The sequence below is a fragment of the Sparus aurata genome, chromosome 20 (genome assembly GCF_900880675.1).
Source record: "Sparus aurata chromosome 20, fSpaAur1.1, whole genome shotgun sequence".
Lineage (NCBI taxonomy): Eukaryota > Metazoa > Chordata > Actinopteri > Spariformes > Sparidae > Sparus > Sparus aurata.
In genome coordinates this window covers 27,309,492-27,330,727 of record NC_044206.1, presented here as the reverse complement: position 1 = coordinate 27,330,727, position 21,236 = coordinate 27,309,492, and the positions used below count along the sequence as shown (strand labels likewise).

Genomic DNA, 21,236 nt, shown 5'->3' with positions numbered 1-21,236 from the left:
CAAATATGGTCTAACGTTGAATTCAAAAGGTTCGTCATCGATGTCTTCCACTTCGACATCAGACAAGCTCTCCATCGTGACTATTTCGGAAACAGCTTCGATCGCCACTGACGAGTCCCCTCTCTGAACGAGCTACGATCATGCGCAGACAAGCTAGCTTTCAGTGCAGAGCGATTAGACTCATAACAGGCTATTGTAAGGCTCAGGGCTCATGACAGGCTGTAACATGGTCATGTATGAACAGAAAAACGAAAATGCTGGATTACGGTTTCTGATTGCAAAATTCAAGATTTCGTCTCTGTCAGTGAGGGAGTAAGCGCAAGCTCCACAGATTGACTAGTTTGGACTACCAGAAGACAGGGATGTCAACAAACCGGTATGTGGCTGCTTGCACAAACACACTGTTTTAACCGCTTTTTTATTCATTTTGAGTCATACACGCTACAGTGCTGTGTTGTAAGGTGTCTGCTGATGTTGCATAACTTTTGGGGTGAGATTTGGAGCATGTTAAGATGCTTAAAACACAGTATAAAGTTCTGACCCCATGCTGTTAGCTGTCAATGCTAACTCTCCGTTCAAGGAGCCCTGTAAGGGTTGGACCAAACGTGTTCGCGTCTTTGGTACTGGCAAGTCAAGGGTAGCTTGAGCGATAAAGCTGCATGTTTAAATCGACTGAAATTATCTTTTAAGGAATCATTCGGAGGAGTTCAAGTTTGACAGCAGATTCATTGGACACCTGGGTGACAGGAAAATGGATCAGTAACGGTTCTTTGTGTTGACAGGACAGCACGAGCTCGGTCTCTACAGTCGATCTTTCCCGGGTCTGAGGACCACCCACAACAATACAATTATATTACACGCAGTACAATGTTCACTGTGATCGTATAGTGTATTTGGATTGAAATAAATGAAATAAAAGCAGAAAATGAGTATAAATATATAAAAGTAGACAGTACAATTATCTCACTCTGAACAGTTACAAATGTTATATATACTTGTATTTATATGGATTTAAAACGTCACATTACTTCCACCTGAGGTCTAAAAGCTGATCACAGTCGATCAGTTTTCATCTTTCATTCTTATATGAAGTTACTTCGTACTCACTGCTATATATAACAGGTCTCTCTTGTAAATGAGACCCTGGGTCTCAATGAGATTTTACCTGTATAAATAAAGGTTAATAAAAAAATAAATATGAGCACTTCTTATAAAATGAAGCATCGAGCTGATACATCATTACTGTGCCAGGCGGACAAATGGAGCCCTCCTTCGTGCTGCTCCTCCCTCCGTCAGCAGCTTCATCTCCTGTCTGAGCGTCACATCCGCGTTTCAGCGTCCGATTCTAGCGTCTCTTCCCTCGGACGAACCCGCCGCCCTCCGCAACGATCCGCTTCTGGAGGCCGGGGAGAAGGATGGAGGAGCGGGGTCTGTCCCCGAGTCAAGAACCGGCCAGAATATTCCTATAATACCTGTCACGGTGTGTCTGCGGTGCTGCACAGTGAGTCCACTCAGGCCCTTCATCTTATTATTTTTGTTATTGGTATTAATATTATCATCCTGTTTGATTCAGGGTCATATTTCAGTCAGTTTTTTGTGATTTATGTTGATTTTTTGGTGTATTTGTCTTAATAAAACGTGATTTCTGTTTTTATTCCTGATCTCCGGTTCAGTCCAATATCATTCTACTCCTGTGACGTCATGTTGTTCTATATGTCCGGCCCGTCTCACCAATAACACCTCAACCTGTCACCTGACCTGTGCTGTGAAGAGGTGGATGTGTTCTTTATCTGTACGCTGCTTTATGCTTCAACTCGACTAAATGTCAAAGTGGAACATTAGATGTCTCCTCAGTCTGTGGTTGAGTCCTGTGTGCAGACAGGTGCCGCTCAAAAAATTACTTTTTTTTCACCCTGTAATTTAATTTATTTGATTTCATGGTTACAGCTCATGAAAGTCAAAAATACTTTTCAGCATGTCCACATTTCTTATTATAAATCACTCTTTAAAATTATATGTAATATAATCTAATATTTTGAGATACTGGATTTTTTATTTTCATGAGCTGTAAGTCACAAGCATCCAAATTTAAACGAAAAAAGGGGGCTTGAAATATTTCACTGTGTGTGACGAATCTACAAGATATTAAAGTTTCACGTTTTGAATTAAGTTCCCGGAATTCAAAAGTACTTTTCTGTGATATTCTATTTTTTTAAGTGTTATATTTGCTTCTCATGGTGATCTGCTTCGTTAAACAAGCTGATTTTGGGGGCATGTTCTCGCTGCACTGACTCTGTTTCACATGTTTTAAAGGAATAGTTGGAATAGACATTTTGAGGTTCATATGTATAAAACTGTTAAACTCCTTCTGTAGTTTCACAACCTCCCTACTCACACTGACTCACACATCTTGTGCACAGCAAGATGTAACACCTGGATGACCTGTAGGGGCAGAGAACAGCTGGTACAGGGATGTGACGGGGTCAGAGGTCAGCGAGCATCATGAAACTGAGTTTTTCTGTTCTCTGATGAGCCATCTGGTGGTTTCCTCCAGTCACATGCAGAGTATATGCATACAACCCTCGTTACTTTAGTTTGATGCATCTGAGGTGAATTTTGGATCCTTGTTATTTCCCACCATCAGCAGACTGATGTGGACCAATCAGAGCACATCACGCACGGCAGACGCAGCGAGACGAGACAAAGACGTAAAAGCCGTAAGAAGGCGTAAACAGACAGAGAGGGAGACTGGAATGTGGAGAAAAGTCGTGTTAGTGTCTCGTATCTGCAGAGAGTTTCTGATTTTCTCTCTTTGTTGCTGCTCGGGACGCTTTACCACCCCAACATGTGTCTATTTGACGTCCTGGGAATGAGACTCAACAATCAACTGTCTTTGTGGTGCGTTCAGGAACAGCTGGGACAAATCCTACTGATTCTACCTTTAACTTTAATAGTCTTTGAATTCTATTAATATGACGTGAGCTTCAGTTAGCTTTGACCACAAATGTCCTTCAGAGGGAAACTTTTTACTCTGATACCCCGAGTACATGTCAGAGCCTGTAATCTATTACTTGACTGGAGTAAAGAGGCTGAATCAGTACTTCTGCTTTTACCTGAGTCTGTTTTTACACATCTTCTTTGTTCTTCTTCTTTTATATGTTATTTTAAATCTCTTGATTCCTACTCTGATCTCTTTAGAATTTATGCTCAGTGATGTTTAGGATCTATAAATCCTGAGTGCTTCCTCATCCCTAAGATCTGGTTCTGGGTCTCATCGTCCTGCATGGCCTCAGTAGCTGCAGGGTTCTGGGGTTTCGCCGCCTGCTGCTCGCACTCCAAACTCTCCAGAACCGGCAGTCTGAAACTGAGACGAGGCCGATCACCGCCGTGCATGTTGTCCAGCCGGAGATGTTCAGGTGTGCCAGGTCTCGGGGGCGGAGCAGTGTCCCCGGGCCTGTGGTGGCAGAGTTGGTCGAGCCCTGTGTTGGTTTGGGGACCAGCGAGGGCAGCAGGGAGCTGTTCGAGGCCTGTCGCAGCGGAGACCTGCAGCGAGTCCGTAAACTGTTGACAGCCGAGAATGTGAACAGCCGGGACACAGCGGGGAGGAAGTCCGCTACACTTTGCTGCAGGTGAGACACTGTTCAGGCTGTTCAGGCTGGTTGTTCTCTGCTCACTGATTCTACAACATACATTTATGAACACAAAAGTCCTGATGTAAATCCTTGTTCGCTGCCGCGGCGCTCTGCTTTACTGCAAATGTACTGAATACTTTATGGTGATGGAGCAACACGAGACACAAAGACGTCTGAGGGCTCAGACGGTGTGTGAGTAACAAACTTCAGCAACTTCAGAGCTACACTCCGCTTCACAAGGCCGCGATCAAGGGCAAGACTGACATGTGTATTGGTACAAACACACTCATACCTGCACAAACACCTACACACACTCACAGAACTGACTGAGATACTCACTCTGTGTGTGTGTGTGTGTGTGTGTGTGTGTGTGTGTAGTGTTGCTGCAGCAGGGTGCCGAGCCAACCATCAGGAACACAGACGGTCGAACCGCTCTGGATCTGGCAGAATCGTCTGCAAAAGCGGTGCTGACAGATGAGAGCTCTTTGTGGTTTCCTCCATTTCTCTCTCCGACCCGGTTTACCTCGGGCCGATCACAATGTTTTCCTTCGTTTCCATTTTTTAACTTGTCTCGTCACGACGCCAAACACACACTTCTGACGTTTCTGTTTTTTCAGGTGAATACAGAAAGGATGAGCCTCTGGAAAGTGCAAGGTACAATTTGTTTCCATCATGTTTTAGTTTCATCAGAGCCAAAAGACATCGGTCGAATGTATCGTAAGATCAACAAGGGAAAATAATTGGCAATGTTTTAATAATCAGTTAAATACCAATTATTGTGTGAAGTGTTCATGAGCTGCTGTTTGAGTTTGGACTAAAAACATCTGAGATCAAAATAAAATTTTAGAATATTTCAAAATATTTTGGTCTGTGCTCCTCTTGCTTTAATGACGGTGTGCACTCGAGTCGGCACGGACTCCACAAGTTAGTCAAAGCGAGCTGGGATCACATGACCAGGATGAGGGTAAACATTGGGTTTACCCTCGTCCACCATGTTTAAGCATCACATGGCGTCAACTCTGCAACTGACCAACATTTTGTCACTTTTATCTTGTTGGTCTGACGTCCCGGCAGGAGTGGAAACGAGGAGAAGCTGTTGGCTCTGCTGATGCCGCTCAACGTCAACTGTCACGCCAGCGACGGACAAAAGGTGAGGAGTCACCTGTCGAGCCCACTATGAATAAGTTGGTTTTGGTGTCATTAACCATTAATGTTGGGATTCTGTTGGGAGGAGCGGTTCTGGTCGCCGTTGTTACAGTTTGAGTGTTTGTGGATCATCAGCTGGTTTGGCCTTTTTGTTTCAGTCAACACCGTTACACCTGGCGGCCGGGTACAACCGAGTCAAGACTGTCCAGCTGTTACTGCAGCACGGCGCTGACGTGCACGCCAAGGACAAGGGGTACGACGGTGTGTGTGTGTTGCGTGTGTGTGTGTGTGTGTGTGTGTGTCACAGCGGGCTACAATAACCTGGAGGTGGCGGAGTATCTGCTGCATCACGGAGCGGAGGTCAACTCTCAAGACAAAGGAGGACTGATTCCTCTGCACAACGCTGCCTCCTACAGGTTGAGGAGGGGATAACACACACACACACACAATATAGGGCCTTTCTTTATGTCATGGAACCAATAAGTGTTTTTTAATGTTTGAAGTTTGTCTCAGAGCTAAAAATCTTCACGTCAGTGATTCTCTGTGTGTGTTCTCAGCCCCACCAGCTGTGTACAACATGTATTCAACATATATCATCTTTACAGTTATCAAATTAATTCAAATAAATAAATAATGGGTGCCACAGAATTTGTGAAGTAAAGCTTCAGAGCTCACAGTGCAGCAGCGAGGCTGCTTTTCACTGGTCAGCTTCATAACAGAGCAGAGCACATTCCCTTACTTTGTTATCCACATGCACACATGCATGCTTTAAATTCATTAATTCAATAATTGTAATTTATCAAATTCAAAAACGCAGTAGATGACGGTATCATCAGCATATGGTAATAAATTACTTAAATATATTAGCTACATCTTTTTATTTGTGGGTAAAATATTGACCTAAATTTAGTGACAAGGGTCAGGCGATTTGGACGTGTTTGGATCATACCTGAAATCCAATTTGAACAAATCAAATCAGACTTTAATCTGAACGTCTGCTGACCCAAACTGTGCGAACATTTAAACTAAGTTCGGCTGAACGGCTGCGTATGCTGCATCGGTCGATCGCTGCATTGTCAAAGAACTCTCCGGTTTCTGTCTTACTGAACTGACTTCTTTCACTGAAGGAGAGTTTTATCCTCTTGGAGTCTGACTTCAGTCTCAGTTCATTCAAAAAAATAAGATAAAGACAGACAGGCGTGGAGGTGGAGGAGAGAGAGAGAGGCAGCATTTTAATCAACTGATCTGAAGACAAAGTGTCCTCTGATTGATGAGCTACTGATTGAAGAGTCAGAATGTGAACACACCACTTATAGTGTGTGTGTGTGTGTGTGTGTGTGCGCGCGTGTGTGTGTCCTCTTCAGGCCATTCATCCACTCACATCAGTTGATGAAAATGCCGTCTCTCTTCTCTGTTCATCTCTCTCTCTCTCTCTTCCATGCCTCTCTTTATCTCTTCATCTTTTTTTTTTTTTAACATAAGTGGTGCAGGCATGAAAACAACCAGCATAAACCTAACTACAGTGGCCTGAAGGGGCAAAAAGTAAGAAATTTAGTTGAAAACATTTTTTAAAATGTACTAAAATGATGAAATAACAGTTCTGATATATGTGTGTTGTGCTGCAGTGATCTCTACTGAAGTTAGCATGCTAACCAGCTAGGTATATCCGGTCCCAGTCCAAAGCTCCCATGCTAGAAACCAACACTCCCCCTGTGCCTTTTGCTCGTTAGCTGCATGGCTAACTGAAATAATCGATTAACGTTAGCAGCAATCCAGCATTTGCCTTCTTTTTAGTTTGGAGTCTGAATGTGACCTAGGCCATTCATTGTCTTCTCTTCCAGCACGTAGACGTAGCAGCTCTGCTCATCAAGTACGACGCCTGCGTTAACGCCACCGACAAGTGGGCGTTCACTCCGCTGCACGAGGCGGCTCAGAAGGGCCGGACGCAGTTGTGTGCCCTCCTATTGGCTCACGGTGCAGACCCTACACTCCGGAACCAGGAGGGGCAGTCGGCGCTGGACCTGGTCACGGTCCGTCTCACGCTGATTTAAAATGACAGTCCACTACCAAACTTATAGTCCTGACTCTGGATGGATTCTGCTAACTTTCCTGTCCTCCATTCTTTTGTTTTCTGTTTTTCTTCCTATATCCTTCCTGCTCTCCCCCATCTCATTTTGCTCTCTCTCCATCCTCTTGTCCCTTCTGCTCTCTTTTTCATCTTCTCCTTCCTCCTCTTACCCCCTGTCTCTGTTCCCACTTTTTTTCTCCTTCTCTTCCTTCAGGCCAATGACGTTCGGGCTTTGTTAACAGCAGCCATGCCTCCCTCTTCTCTCCTTGGCTGTAATAAACCTCAGGTCATCAGTGTGGCGACCTCCTCTGCTCCACCTGTTGCTGTGGTCCCAACACTCTTCTCCTCCTCATCATCCTCCTCCTCATCATCCTCCTCCTCCTCAGGTCTTGATGCCACAACAGCAGCTGCAACAGACAGCAATGCTACCACTGTGTCAAATGCTTCAAACTTGTCATCTTCGCCGCTGCCATCGTCTTCATGTACCTCTGAGTTTCCTGAGATGACAGCGCTGCTGTCATTGGTTGATGACTCATCGGGTGCTGAGAAGAAAGACGAAGGTGAGAGAGCTGGAAATGATAAGAACATGAGTCTTTGAACCAGAACCGTTTTATAGTTTGTTCTTTCACGGAAGATCCAGATGACTGTTTCCTAAATTATTCATATGTGTGAAGTTTCAGGGGTGGAGCTCAGTATCTGTCAGTTCTTAAAGAACCTCGGTCTGGAGCATCTCCTGGAGATCTTCGACAGAGAACAGGTGAGCTCACCAGGTCACTCTGGCTGCAACATGCAGTGTTTGTGTTTGTGTCTTGTTATAATGGGTGAAGCAACAGGATTATTGAAGTTAAAGTTCACTTAAACGTGACCTGTCATTATGTCCTCTCCCCCATGGTGATGGAAAGTCCAGAATCCAGAAGCCCAGAGATCCCAAACTGATTTAAAAAGATGTCATTTACACATTTTTTTTACGCTGAAATCTTCACTTTAGCTGCTGAGCTAAAAGCGTAAGCATACACTCTGTCTGAAGGGGTTGCACAAGCTTGAGGGTGTAAATAACATATTTTTCAAATCAGGTTTTTTATTTGGGTGAACTGTTCTTTTATGGCTTGGTGCTCAGAACAACAGCTCAGAGAATGAAGAGACACATTGAAAAAAAAAATTAAATAATAATTTCATAAAATAAAATCTTGGATTTTCTTTCTGAAATACAAAGAAGCAGATAAAAGAATAATGCAGTATGCAGTTTGCAAAATATGCTGTCCTTTAATACATTTAGGAACAGCTGCAAATAAATATGCTGCAGAAGTGGTCGCTAAATACAACACAACTCACAGCAGCTGCTCATTCTGTATTTTGACCACTTGGGGGCAGCAGAGTTAATTGTAGACACAACATTTTACAGCCAACGTGTGTGTGTGTGGGTGGGTGTGTGTGTGCGTGTGTGTGTATACAGATCACTCTGGATGTGCTGGTGGAGATAGGTCACCGGGAGCTGAAGGAGATCGGCATCAACGCCTACGGACACAGACACAAGATCATCAAAGGAGTGGAGAGGCTCATCATTGGGCCGCATAGTGAGCACACACTCAGACACACACACTCACACACACACACACACTCTTTGCATCAAATGCAAGAAAAGATCTGTAAAGTGAATATGTTCTTGATCCGTGTGTGTGTGTGTGTGTGTGTGTGTGTGTGTGTCAGGTCTGAACCCCTATTTGACGTTGAATACAACCAATAGTGGGACCATTTTGATCCACCTCGCAGCCGACGACAAGGAGTTCCAGTCCGTGGAGGAGGAGGTACAGGCTCATCTTTACTATTTCTACAGCTGTTAATCATTATTATCATTATCATTATCATTATTATTATTATTATTATTATTGTCATTATTATTGTCATTGCATTAAAAAGGGAATACTGAGCAATGATTTCCAATTTTCTCCAGTATCAGGAACCACTGTTGGGAGCCATCTTCAGCTGGCAGAGTTTGTCACTATCAGTGATCCAAAAGAAAAAAATCTGATTGTTTGTTACTTCACTTCAGAGTTAAGCATCTTTTAGTTGTTTTGGTGAGGCCATCTGCAAAATAACAGATGCAGGATCAGTACTACAGTGCTGATGAAGATGATTAAGACAACTGCTTTATCAACTGCTTTATGAATTAGAAAGGGTATTTTTTGTAAATATGAAAGGCTTTAACAAAATAAATGTTAGAGTAGGAGTGGTCTTCAGTTTTAACAATTGAAAACATTGTTTGTGTTGATCAGATGCAGAGTACGATATGTGAGCACCGAGACGGCGGCCATGCCAGAGGAATCTTCAACAGATACATACTTGTCAAGGTAGCGTTATTATGGATCACACTGCTTTAACTTGCAAGACCAGTCCTTCATTGCCTTTGATGGGTTGCCTGAGTTGTTTGTGTTGTTTGGGAAATACTAAGTTCAAAGTCTGAGTCAAGCATGGAGGATGTATCATGCGTAGTTCTGGTTGTGTCTCTGGGCTAGGTAGAGTGGATGTGCCAGGCTGCTACCAAACAGCATTTTTTTTAAATGATTAGGTAACATTTTTAATTTTTGCTTAATTCTATGGACGTCCTGGGTGCTTGTACCAAATTTCATGGCAATCGATCCAATAGTTGTCGAGATATTTTCCAAAGGGGTCCGCCCACCAGCCGACACTGCCGTACTTCGAGTCTTGCTGCTAATTTGCTAATAAAAATAATCCAACTGACTGGAAGAAAACCATTCAGTTATGAATTAACTGCCTTGTTCCTGCTGTCCGGTCCTGACCTTCAGTCTGACCTCTTGTGTTTCAGATCCAGAAGGTCTGCAACAAGAAGCTGTGGGAGAGGTATACCCACCGCAGGAAGGAAGTTTCAGAGGAAAACCACCACCCTCCAATGAACGCATGCTCTTCCATGGTCTGAATATTACTGTAGTATTATAAGAAGTAGCAGGAGTAGTGAGTGTAGTAATACTATTGAGTGTATGTGTTTGTCCAGTTAAAAGCTGCATATTGACATTAAATTAAGCCATAGCAATAGTAGATGTTTTAGTAGTAACAGTTAAAATAAAGTAGTTTTAACAGTGGTGTTAGTAACGGTAGTGATTTTATTCATCATACTATATTGGTTCCCTCTCAGGCTCTCCATTCATCAACGCCATCATTCATTAAGGTTTTGACGAGCGTCACGCCTACATTGGTGGGATGTTCGGTGCCGGGATCTACTTCGCAGAGAACTCGTCCAAAAGTAACCAGTATGTTTACAGGATCAGAGGAGGGACGGGCTGCCCGCTGCACAAAGACCGCTGCTGCTACATCTGTCTCAGGTACTCAGTCATTTGAATATTACAGCTTATGTCTGACCATGGCTTTATTTCTTGACAGCATCTCTACAAACCAAGAAACACACAGCATTATTTTTCATTCGTCTTCTTTTTGCATTGGAAGGAGTTAGTCTATCATTCATGAATGCAGTTATTTTCTGGGCTAAAAAATGGCCAGTTCAGGAGTCACTGGAATTCAAAGGAGTGATCTGTGTTTAGTCCGTCCCACTACAGCAGGTCAGAAAACCAGTTTTTGTCAGGTAAGCCATCGATAGAAATACCAGTTGATACAAGTTTTATTTTTTGCATATAAAAACACAAAAGCAACATGTCAGACATGTCAACATGATATAAGTTGAACAGAATTGTGTGTAGGATTGATGTAGTAAAATACATATGATTAGACAGAGAGGTGCCAATAAATGTATTAATTGTAATTTGCTTAGTCATTCTTCTTTAAACTCATAAAGGTACTTTGGTGATGTCTGTCTTTCTTTCGGTTTCTGATGTTATTGAGCTGTAATTTTGCCTGTAAACACACCGACCTATTCAGCCTCTCTCCCAGTCTCAGGCCGCTCCTGTCAGGGTCAATCATCTTAAGGAGTCAATCTTAACTACAATAGTGAGTCTGGGCTTGTTAGGGCTGTCGTTGAGCTGTCGTCTGGCTGGCCTGCTACTTGTAGTGATTCATGCATGCCTATCTTGACCCAGTAAGTAGCCATGGCGCAACTTGAGTGCATACACAAAGACTTGAAGGTAGGGTTCACCAATAAATATAAACACTGTTTTACGAGTATAACTTTGCCTACAACATGCACTTACTGGAATGCAGGGCAGTAGCAGTCAGATAACTGTGTCTTAAAGTTGACTCTGGCTGAAACACGTAGGAGTAACAGCTAAAGTATAAAACTTCTGTTTCACAGGGCTGGTAGAATGCTGTGGCTCTATCTCCGGTTCTACTTCTTATTAAGGCTGAAATACAAGGCAGTAACAGCCAGATATAAACTTTTATGTATCACAGGGCCGATGGCATGCTGTGATTAACAAGGGGAACACTTAAATTGTCATCAAATTATTAAAGCTTGACAAGAAGGCAACAAATATAGGATATTCAATGCTGAACTGAAATTCTTACTTGAATCGATAGCAGCAATAGCAAGTGGCTCAAGGTAGCAGTTAATAACCTAAAAGATGTATGTTACTCAAATGAGTTATAAATTTGATAGATTAATCAATTCTCACCACACTTTAATTGTTTGCAAGTACAAATCAACGTCTTCTCCTCTATTATACTAGTGGGGTTGAATCTGAAGACTCTGGCTAAAGGTCCAAGATGTGAATCTCAAATTTCAGCACAGTCCAAATCATGATGAAATTAATACTGCACATTTATAATTGCTTGCCAACAGTACACTGTCTCACACGTGTACCATTATGACGATTCCTCATACGGGGCACCATGTGTTGTCCAATTCCTCACATGGGGCACCATGTGCTGTCAATATCCTCACACGGGGCACCATATGTAGTGCTTCGGTCAACTTTAACTTTTGAGTTACCAACAACAATACTGGTGCCTACTGATCTGGAATACTAGCCAGACCTTTTGTCGCTGCAGTGAGGAGAAGTTCTTCTGGCCTGCTTGAAATGCAGCTAGCATCTCACAGCAGCTGTTGGACCAAGAAGAATCCAGGAGAAGAGAACTTGAGGGCAGGCAGCCCCGTGGGGAGAGAGGTGTAGAAAGTGAATGACTTAATCTGTGGGTCTCAACATGCTAGTCCACCACACAGCCTGTCTGCTCTACCTAACAAGCCCAGAGTCACTGCACTTGAGACAGCCAAAGAAGTCACTGTATGTATGTATATATGTATGTGTGTGTGTGTGTATGTGTGTGTGTATATATGTATATGTATATATGTATATATATGTATATATGTATATATGTATATATATATATATATATATATATATATATATATATATATATATATATTAGTGTGTATATATACATACTTAATTTAACACTTACTTACTGTCTTTTGATACCTTTAGCACTATTCATATGGGTGACTTTCATTTCTACCAAAGTTATATTTTATGTCCATATCTTCACTTTTACTCAGCAACAGTAAGGCAAAGTAAAGACAAAACTTTACAAAAGGAATGAATTGTAAAATTTGGCAACAACAAATTTGATGTAAAGTCATCTTGTAAATTATGTGCTGTTAATATGTAAATTGTTATATCCAAATAAAACTTCAGACAGTAAGTAACAATTTAATCGCCACGTTATCTCGTTACAGTGAATGAAATTGTTTTCTTAATTCCACCGTTTTACATTTTGTGTGTTGTTTCTTGTTCCTCGCAGGCACCTATTGTTCTGCAGGGTGACTCTGGGAAAGTCCTTCCTGCAGTTCAGTGCCATGAAGATGGCTCACTCTCCGCCGGCTCACCACTCTGTTACCGGCACACCAAGCGTGAACGGCCTTGCTCCGGTGGAGTACGTCATTTACAGAGGAGAGCAGCAAAGCCTATACTACATTTTTTTATTTATAGTTTTTGCCGACAGCAGCCATGTTAAGAGGCATTATGTTTTATCTGTATGCCCCATTCTTCTTAACGCCATATTCTTAGGAACGCCTTGAGGGAATTTCTTCAGAAAAAACAAACTTAACTTTAACTTTTGCTGCTCAAAGTAGATTTAGCTGTATTGAAGTGAATATTTAAGCCATAATATTAGTATTTCCAGGAGGTTAACTACTTCTTTATAGTGTGCTGTACAACATTTTCATAGCATCTTTGATGTAAAAAAGATTTAAATAAAGATGATGTTTCCTGGTTAATAGAACCTCCATGTTTACCTGCTGTCTTCAGTTATAAATGTAAAGCTTTCTTATTCTACTTTCTCTTATGGGTGCCTGCGAGCCAGCACCTCATTGCATGTTCCCTCCAGTTTCTTTTATTCACAGTCAAGCCAGCATCATTGCAACTCTACTATTTTTCCACAGTTGTTGGATGCAAAAAGTCCTTTTAAAAAATGTAATCCCTCCCTTACCTCTGAAGCTCTGCAGGAACCACAATAAATACCTTGTAAATGAGGAGGTATTTCTGTTTAAAGAGCAACTAATTTTGTGATTGATGACAGAGTTTTGAATATCAAGAAGAAATATTTTTGTGTTTTAATATGAACCACACAAATACCGTAAACTTATGGACACATTAGGTATAATTTATGTTGATTGGCAGTGTGAGGCATCAACCTTTGGCTCGTCATTGCTGTGAGGTCAGTGTAAGGTTTCCTTTGAAGGGCAGAGTGGTTCTCCTACATAAAAGAGCAGGACAGTAGAGAGTCACTGAATAAGTGGAGAGAACAGCTTGTGCTCAGACGATTGGACGTGTAATGTCTTCTGCCAAAACCAATAGCCGCTCAGAAGTGGCACTTCAAATCCAGCATGAATAGATGTCCACTCAAGCAATCAGCTGTGCTATTAGTGTCTGAAATTACATGTGGTGGTCGGCTTCAGATGATAGCAGCAGGAGTGAAAAGATGAAGAGGATCTGGGAGCACAGAACATTTTCTGTCTCAGGAGCTTGTGTAATTTTTCTGCAAGTTTTAAGATATAATATGTGATGTATTACTAGCTGTAATGTACATTATCCCAAATGTTTCCAACAGTGTTCAAACCACAGAAATCCAAAAGGTAACTGTGCGTTTCATTTGGTCGCCTGTCATACGTGCATTTTCTTTTCACAGTAAAAGCCAGAAAATGCTGTGTTTGAATATGAATAATATCGAATTTGACAGCAAATGTTGTGTTATTCAATGACCCAAGCCTAGCTGTCACTACTCCCATTTTGTAGCCTTCACTTTGTTTTTAAAATGCATTGTTATTATTTTATTGATAAAAGGATGAAGAAATTAGTTGTTGTTACTAAGTGTCAGTGAACACCTCTCTGCCACCGACAGGCGTATCTGGAGTACCTGATCACTTACCAGATCATGAAGCCTGACGAGTCTGCAGAGGGATGAGGAGAAAATATGATGTGCAGACGAAGAGGGCTCATCGGGCTCATCTTCTTCTGTCAGTCATGCCTTTGCATTACTAACTTCATGCACAAAGAAAAACTTTATTTATACAATGTATAAAACATGTAGTTGTTTTTTTTTTTTATCAGATTCCTGTTTTTGTTTTGTTTGTTTTTTTGCTGTTTTTTCTATTGTTTGTTTTATTCTTTACTGACCATGATGTGATGTGACTATTGGTTTCATTCTTGTCGTCAGCAGTTTTTTGACGAGTGTGTCAGTTTTATCATGTCGGTGTTGCCAGAGCTTCAGACGTTCCCCTTCGTGGCTTTGAAGCCTTTCCGCCAAACATAAAATGGTTCTCAGCCTGAACCAGAACATAGCAGGTTTTCCTCGAACTGAAATGGTAACCGCAGTGGGCATGTCGTTTGTGCAGCAACCTCCATCGATGATGCATCCTTGAACTCAAGAAGTAGAGCTAATGTGAGTGGGAAAAAAGGAATTGGAGCATCTTAAACACTTTGTTTTAAGTGTTACCATAATGCCTTTTTTTCAAAGTTGTTTTGCATGCTTTTAAAGTAAGTTACAAACTCCAGGAAGGCAGAGGTGACATTAAAATGATTCAAAATGCAAGAAAAAGACAGTTTGAAACGAAGGCAGTTATCTCAAGCTGGTCAGCAGAACACATCAATCAAAGTAGGCGCGTTTAAGTTGACCTCCTGCTGCCTGACCCAATCAGCGAGATCTGCTGGCGACAGCAGGGGTGGGGCTACAAACACTGCTGTGCAGTCGGACACTCTCTCTTCCCGTAGACGTGACGTGACCTGGCTGAGGTTGCGGTGTTTGCCTTCTTCGTCAGCGAAGAAGTGGAGGAAATTGAAATTTCATTAATGTTTGATTACAATCAACAACGACTGCGATCAGATTTCTTACCTGATGCTATGGGAACTTTGCTGGCCTTTTTCTCATATTAATCTCCTCCTTTCAAAATAGTAGTCACTAGTCAACCAAAACATTTGGGCTGAGTGAATAGAGCAGTGGAACTGCTGCCGTGTTGCATGCAGACGACCAGGGATCAAGACCCGTGTCAAGCCTGTCTTTTTGCAGAGGATGTATTCATCTGATTACCTTACATATATATATATATATATATATACATGTATATATATATATATATATATATATATATATATATATATATATGTATGTATATATATATATATGTATGTGTATATATATATATATATATATGTATATATGTATATATATATATATATATATATGTATATATGTATATATATATGTATGTATATATATATTATATATGTATATATGTATATATATATACATATATGTATGTATATATATATGTATATATATATATGTATGTATATATATGTATATATATATATGTATGTATATATATGTAGACAGTTCATATTTAGAGACAACAGAATGTGACAGCTTTGTCACAATTACTTCAAATTTGGATACTTTGTAATTGCTTCACTTCAAACGGTCACACAGTGGCGCATCAAGAGTAGATGAAGAGCCTAAATGTTGTCTTACTGTAAATGATCATGTTCTGTTTTCCTTGTAATGTCACCTTTAAATAAATTTGAACTTTGTCTATCTGGTACATTATTGTAAGTCTTGCCCGATAACAATACAATTACAACAGTTATTCATTATTATGATGACAACTGTGCTTAGGTGCATCATGATTATATCACAGCTGAGGGGAATTTGCTGACTACATTTAACAAACAAGCAAAACTGTAGACACATAAGATGAAGCATTTTCTCATAGCAACATTTTTCACAATGAATGAAATACATTTCACTGAATGAATGAAATACAATAATCAGAATAAAATGACTGAATCAGATGCCTTGTCCCGCTGCACCATCTCATCACACGCAGAATAGCTCAGGATAATTGTTTGTGTTGTTAATGTGACGGGAACAGAAAGGGTTAATTAATAAGAGTGGATAGTACAGATAACACTGGACACAGCAGTTAACCACTTCTCCATCATCACCCTAAGCTGACAGAACTGAGCAGTTTATTGACAACATCTTTCGGGATGTTGTGTTACATGAAGGATTTTATAGGTTTATTCATGTTGACTATCCCATAGGTGCGGCCACACGGCCGCTACTTATCTGAAAGTATTTGATATTTGAGTAGAAAAGTGGCAGAGGCCTGATGGATATGGAAATTCCTCGAAACACACGTCATACACGTCAGCGTAGATGAGAGCCAATTAGGGCAAAGTCCTGACGTCATGAAGCTGGGTCTGGGGTCGCCCAGTTGCTCTCCAGGTACTGCGCGACCCCAGACCCACCTTCATGACGTCAGGACTTTGCCCTAATTGGCTCTCATCTACGCTGCTCTGCAGCAGCCTCGCTCCCGCGATAACTTAAGGTCATGTGACATCAGATGCGGAGCAGAAACCACTCCCACCCAGGTCATCATGGACACATTTTAACCAGCATGCATCACAATTTATGCAGCGCTGTGCAGCGCTGTGCAGCGCTGTGCAGCGCTGTGCAGCGCTGCTTGATCTTGAACTCGCCTAGTGACTCATCCCTTCTGAGTAGCGATTGGTCACTTTTCTGAACAACATTTCCTTAAAAAACCAAAACATCTCTATGTTGCCTGGCGACATCCTAACGAGGTGAAGTGGTCATTTTATTTAATGATGATGTTGTGTATTCTTTTTTTTTTTTTACGAGCATGTCAGTTTATTAAAATGTATAATGTGAAAAAGTCTTAACTTGAGCTGGTTTTCTCTCTCACGTCACTTCATGTTTACTGAATCAGCCTTAATGAGAAGCAGCCTCTGACTGGATATTAATGTGGTTATCAGCCACTTATACAATATGAGAAAACCTGGTCACTGGCAGATGAGTCTCCTCTGAAGTGTGAACACACGTTATTTATGTGTGAATGTCATCTTTTGTTCAATGATCCAAATACATCTGATCACTGTTCAGAGTTTTGTATTCTGAAATGATGAAAGGTAAGTGATTTTTCTGAACCATGAATGAGGTGACAGGTGTGGAGGTGAGACTGACGTGGCTGCACAGGTTGTTGTTTTCTTTAATGATTGTGATGTTTGAATATTTAAAGCTGGACACAATAAACAAAAATGAAAAAGTGTGACTGGGAGGTAATAATGTAAGGACAATAAAGCACTGTGATCACTCAAGCAGGAAGTGAAGGAAATGTTACTGTTTAAGAAACATGGCTTGAAAATCTCCCAATGTCTCATCAAAAATATCCAGTTTTATCACTGCAGACAGCTGGAAATGGTCTCACATCTCATTAGAACGGGCTGAAAATTGTCCCGTCTTCTCATCAAAATATCCATATTTTGTTCTGACAAACACAGCTGGAAACTGTACAGATGTCTCGTTAAAAATATGAGAAGTCTGGATTTGGACAGCAGTTCACAGATCTTGAAGACGGCTAACGTAAAGCCTGCTTTACTAAAATTTTATTGTAAAATTACACAGCAAGATGACTCACAATCTTAATTTAATTCTGTTCAACATTTATCCTGTCCACATCTGCTGACTGCAGGGTGGCTGAAGCAGTTCAGACCTAGAAGTCAAAGACGAACCTGATCTACATTGTCATGCTCGTGACTGAAAAACATTCAGAGGAGGGCATACAAAAAAAATCTAATTTATGTAAATTTACTCAGACTGATGTGACGTTAACAGGCAGGTTTCCATGCCCTCATGCATGGTGCTGTCAGACTGTCCTCGTTCTGTCTGCTGTGGTGCAGACTGAGAGGAAAGCAGCAGCTGAATGTGGAGGGTTTAAATCCGAAATGACAGTAAACATCACCAACTCTACAAAATGGTGCCAATTGAACTTCTTAAGGCTGGAAAACAAACATGACTGGAAAATGTCCAGACTTGCCATAAAATCTGACAGTGTCCCAGCTACTTTAAAATCCAGTGTTTTCAGGCTTAAACATGACTCAACTGGCAGTCTGTCACTCCCACATGTTTGCAGAAATGTAAAATGCCAACATGTTCTGATGACCTCTTCCTTCAAATACAACTTGACCATAATTTGGTCATTTAAAGCCCATTGCATGCATTTGTAGCAATCAGCAAACAAGATTTCCTTACTGAAGCTGTTTCTCATTTGAACACAGAATAGTTTGTTTGGAGGAACAAACTTCTGGGTCAACTCAGCTCTGAGCATGCAGTTGTTGATGTCAAGAGCTTCAGTGTTCAGCTCTTTTGGCTGAAAACTGCTTCTTATTATCCCATCTATGTCACCACATCAGCCTTCAGTGGAAATTCCCAAGCATTCTAAACTAGTCGGGGACGCAACAGCTCCATGCAGCTTGTCTGCTGTAAGCCATGTCTTTGGAAGCACAAAAACTGTTCTGAAATGCCACAGGTGTGCACACCAATCCTTGTAGCTATAGTTAAGCTGACAGTGCAAATTAACTGAAATTTGTGATAGCATTGCAAAGCATGTAGCAGCTAGAGAGCAAGCTTTAAGACAAATCCTGCTGACGTCATTCCACATTGTGTCTGGTCAAAATGGTGACAATACCAAAGACACTAGAAGTGGTTACATTGTCATTTCAATATCAGGTGCAAGTGGGGGGAAAATAAAAACCATAAACTAGTTTGACTTTTGTTTCTTTATTAATTTCAAACACTCAACATAGAAACAGTTGCAGGAAGACTGAAGCTCACCCTGCAAGACAAAGAGGAGACAGTGAGTCATGATGAACTGTTAGAACAGCTTATAAGTCAGTTTACTCACCAAGTGGGACGCTGTGTCCTCCTTTAGGTCCTGTTGCCGGTGCAGACCCGCTTGGTGCCTTGACGGCCTTGGAGGGATAGACTGGCGGTTGAGGGTATTCTGGGGAGTAGTTGGTATGGGACAGGACTTCTCGTGAGCGCAGGTAGCCGTTCCTGGACTGGACGATGTAGGATGAAGGCGGCAGAGGGGACGTCTCACTCACGCCCTGTGACATCTGGTCGCCAGAGTCCAAGACGCTGAGGTCCGGGAAAGGACGCGACGGCATCCAGTTGCTCGAGTCGTAGAATGAGGCGTCAGCGCCCCCTGCAGGCTGCCCGACCCAAGGAAGGCCTGGAGAACCAGAGTTGTCATAAGGGAGAGGCGCTACGTTGTACCCAGAGCTCGGACCAGAGCCGTAGGCTGTAGCCGTGTTCCCAGCAGAGTACGCAAAGCCAGAATGAGGAGCCTCGTAGACGGGGCCCAGGTTGGATCCTCCGCTGGTTCCAGCAACAGGCTGAAGCTGCGCGGAGAAGCTCGGAGTCTTCTTCCCAGTGCCGACAGGAGGGCTGACGTACCCCAGGCTCAGGGAAGGCGCTTCAGGAGATCTGGAACCTTCAGACTGAAGGTTTGATCCAGGAGCAGGTCCACCAGCAGAGCCCCATGCAGCGGTGTAGGGATATCTGTAGTCTGGACACAGATTGTGACGAGGGGAGAAGCTGAACCTCAAGTTCATTGAGTGCAAACACAGAAATTAATGTTCAAAGTGGCTTTTAACTAAACCAGAACTCAGAAAGATCCATCCAACAAAAAAAAAAAACGCTAGAGTCAAGAAATCAGAGTTCATGTTACTTGTTCATTTCCCAAACAAGACTAACTCCAGGGACAGCAGATTAAAAGTGGTCCTTATCTGAAGTGTTGTGACTAATGGTTGAGCTGGAGCTCATGAGAGAGAGAGACACAGCAGGTGAGAGGACAGGTAGATAACTGTGCTGAGCGTTTGGTCATTTGCATGTTGGAACATTCAGACTGAATACAGAAAGCTGAGTTCTCATCGCTTCAGTCAGCAGACAGTCAAAAGTGAAACTCACCTCCTTTAGTTGCAGGAAAACAAGTGCCGCTGCTGAACAGCACACAGATCCAGGAAAGCCTGTAAGAGAGTGACGGCAGGTGAGATTCAGCTGAACTCCAGCAGCTGTATCATCACTCAATGTGAAAACAAATTCATTCAGTCACCTTCCAAAGAGCCCGAGCGCCATGTTTGAGTCAGAGAGCAGCAGTTTGCGCTTCAGCAGCCTGCTGGAGGTTTGTAGACTGAAGCTTTGTTCTGTAAGCTGCATGCAGCTCCTCTGGTCTTATATTGGTGCTGCAGCTGCTCTCTGCACTAATTAAACTCATTAAACACACCTGGAGGCCAATCAGCCCAAACAGAGGCACAGGCTGTTTCCACTGGAGGAGGACAGAGTTCAAAGTGTCATGTTTTTATTTATTTTCATTACAGTTACTTTAACAAGTGTACTTTAATAAAGTGTTACATACACGTATTGGATGTGTTGAGTGTTTGTGATAAACTGAAGGATGACATGTTCCTGTATCTCCTTCGGAAGATAGAAACTCTTTAATGTTCATCTGTCTGCATCAGACTGACCAAGAGTTTGAATTCTTTTAAAGTCATTTTAATGCTTTGAGCACAATTTTATTGATGTCTGACAAGTTTCTGAAATCTGCTTAATCTACACACACAAGGTTTAATGTCCAGCTTCCTGCAGACAAACTTTACTGTGGTTACTTACTGTTTTTTTCTCCCTGTCATGTTGCAGTGAAGTGGACTGAGATTATAGATATAAAACTCTACTCACACAGAAACTGTTGTCTGTCTCTCTTCACTCTTTTGTTTCATCGGTGATTGTAATTTAGTCATCTTCCCTCATCAGTGTGTGACATTTGTGCAACTTGAACATCCCTGAGAGAATAAACTCTGTTTCAGGTCCGGCTCTCTGTGCATTTCTATCCAGCAACTCGTCTGTTGAGAATTGTGTAGAGGCTGAGCTCAGGTGATTTTAACAGCGAATGAAAAAAAGGCTCCAACACAATCCCAGCCTTCTTCTCCTCCTGCAGATGAAAGTGGAGTGAGTGTCACAGACAGCTCTTAAAGCCGGCTGTGTTTGTTGTCTGAGCTTTGACCTTGCTGCCTCGCGGCTGCAGCCGCGTCAATGAAGTGGAACAAAAGCTTCAAACAGCGACACAGCATTGT

The 21,236-nt window shown here is 42.0% G+C and overlaps 1 protein-coding gene and 1 pseudogene across 1 annotated transcript; one reads left to right on the top strand and one right to left on the bottom strand.

Moving 5' to 3' along the window:
• Window positions 1-1,260: 1,260 nt before the first annotated feature.
• Window positions 1,261-15,303, top strand: LOC115571552 (poly [ADP-ribose] polymerase tankyrase-2-like; annotated as a pseudogene).
• Window positions 15,304-18,863: 3,560 nt separating this feature from the next.
• Window positions 18,864-20,371, bottom strand: LOC115571503 (leucine-rich repeat extensin-like protein 5). The gene is made up of 4 exons (XM_030400951.1): window positions 20,219-20,371; window positions 20,074-20,132; window positions 19,007-19,672; window positions 18,864-18,937 (listed from the first exon to the last, which is right to left on the bottom strand). The coding sequence occupies exons 1-4, from the start codon at window positions 20,320-20,322 to the stop codon at window positions 18,933-18,935; spliced, it is 834 nt and encodes a 277-aa protein (XP_030256811.1). The 5' UTR covers window positions 20,323-20,371; the 3' UTR covers window positions 18,864-18,932.
• Between the last annotated feature and the right edge of the window lie 865 nt (window positions 20,372-21,236).

Coding starts and splice junctions, on each gene's coding strand:
- LOC115571503 (XM_030400951.1), bottom strand. CDS start 20,322: ATGCAGCTTACAGAACAAAGCTTCAGTCTACAAACCTCCAGCAGGCTG. Junction 20,133..20,218: donor GCGCTCGGGCTCTTTGGAAG/GTGACTGAATGA, acceptor ACTCTCTTACAG/GCTTTCCTGGATCTGTGTGC. Junction 19,673..20,073: donor TTTTCCTGCAACTAAAGGAG/GTGAGTTTCACT, acceptor ATCTGTGTCCAG/ACTACAGATATCCCTACACC.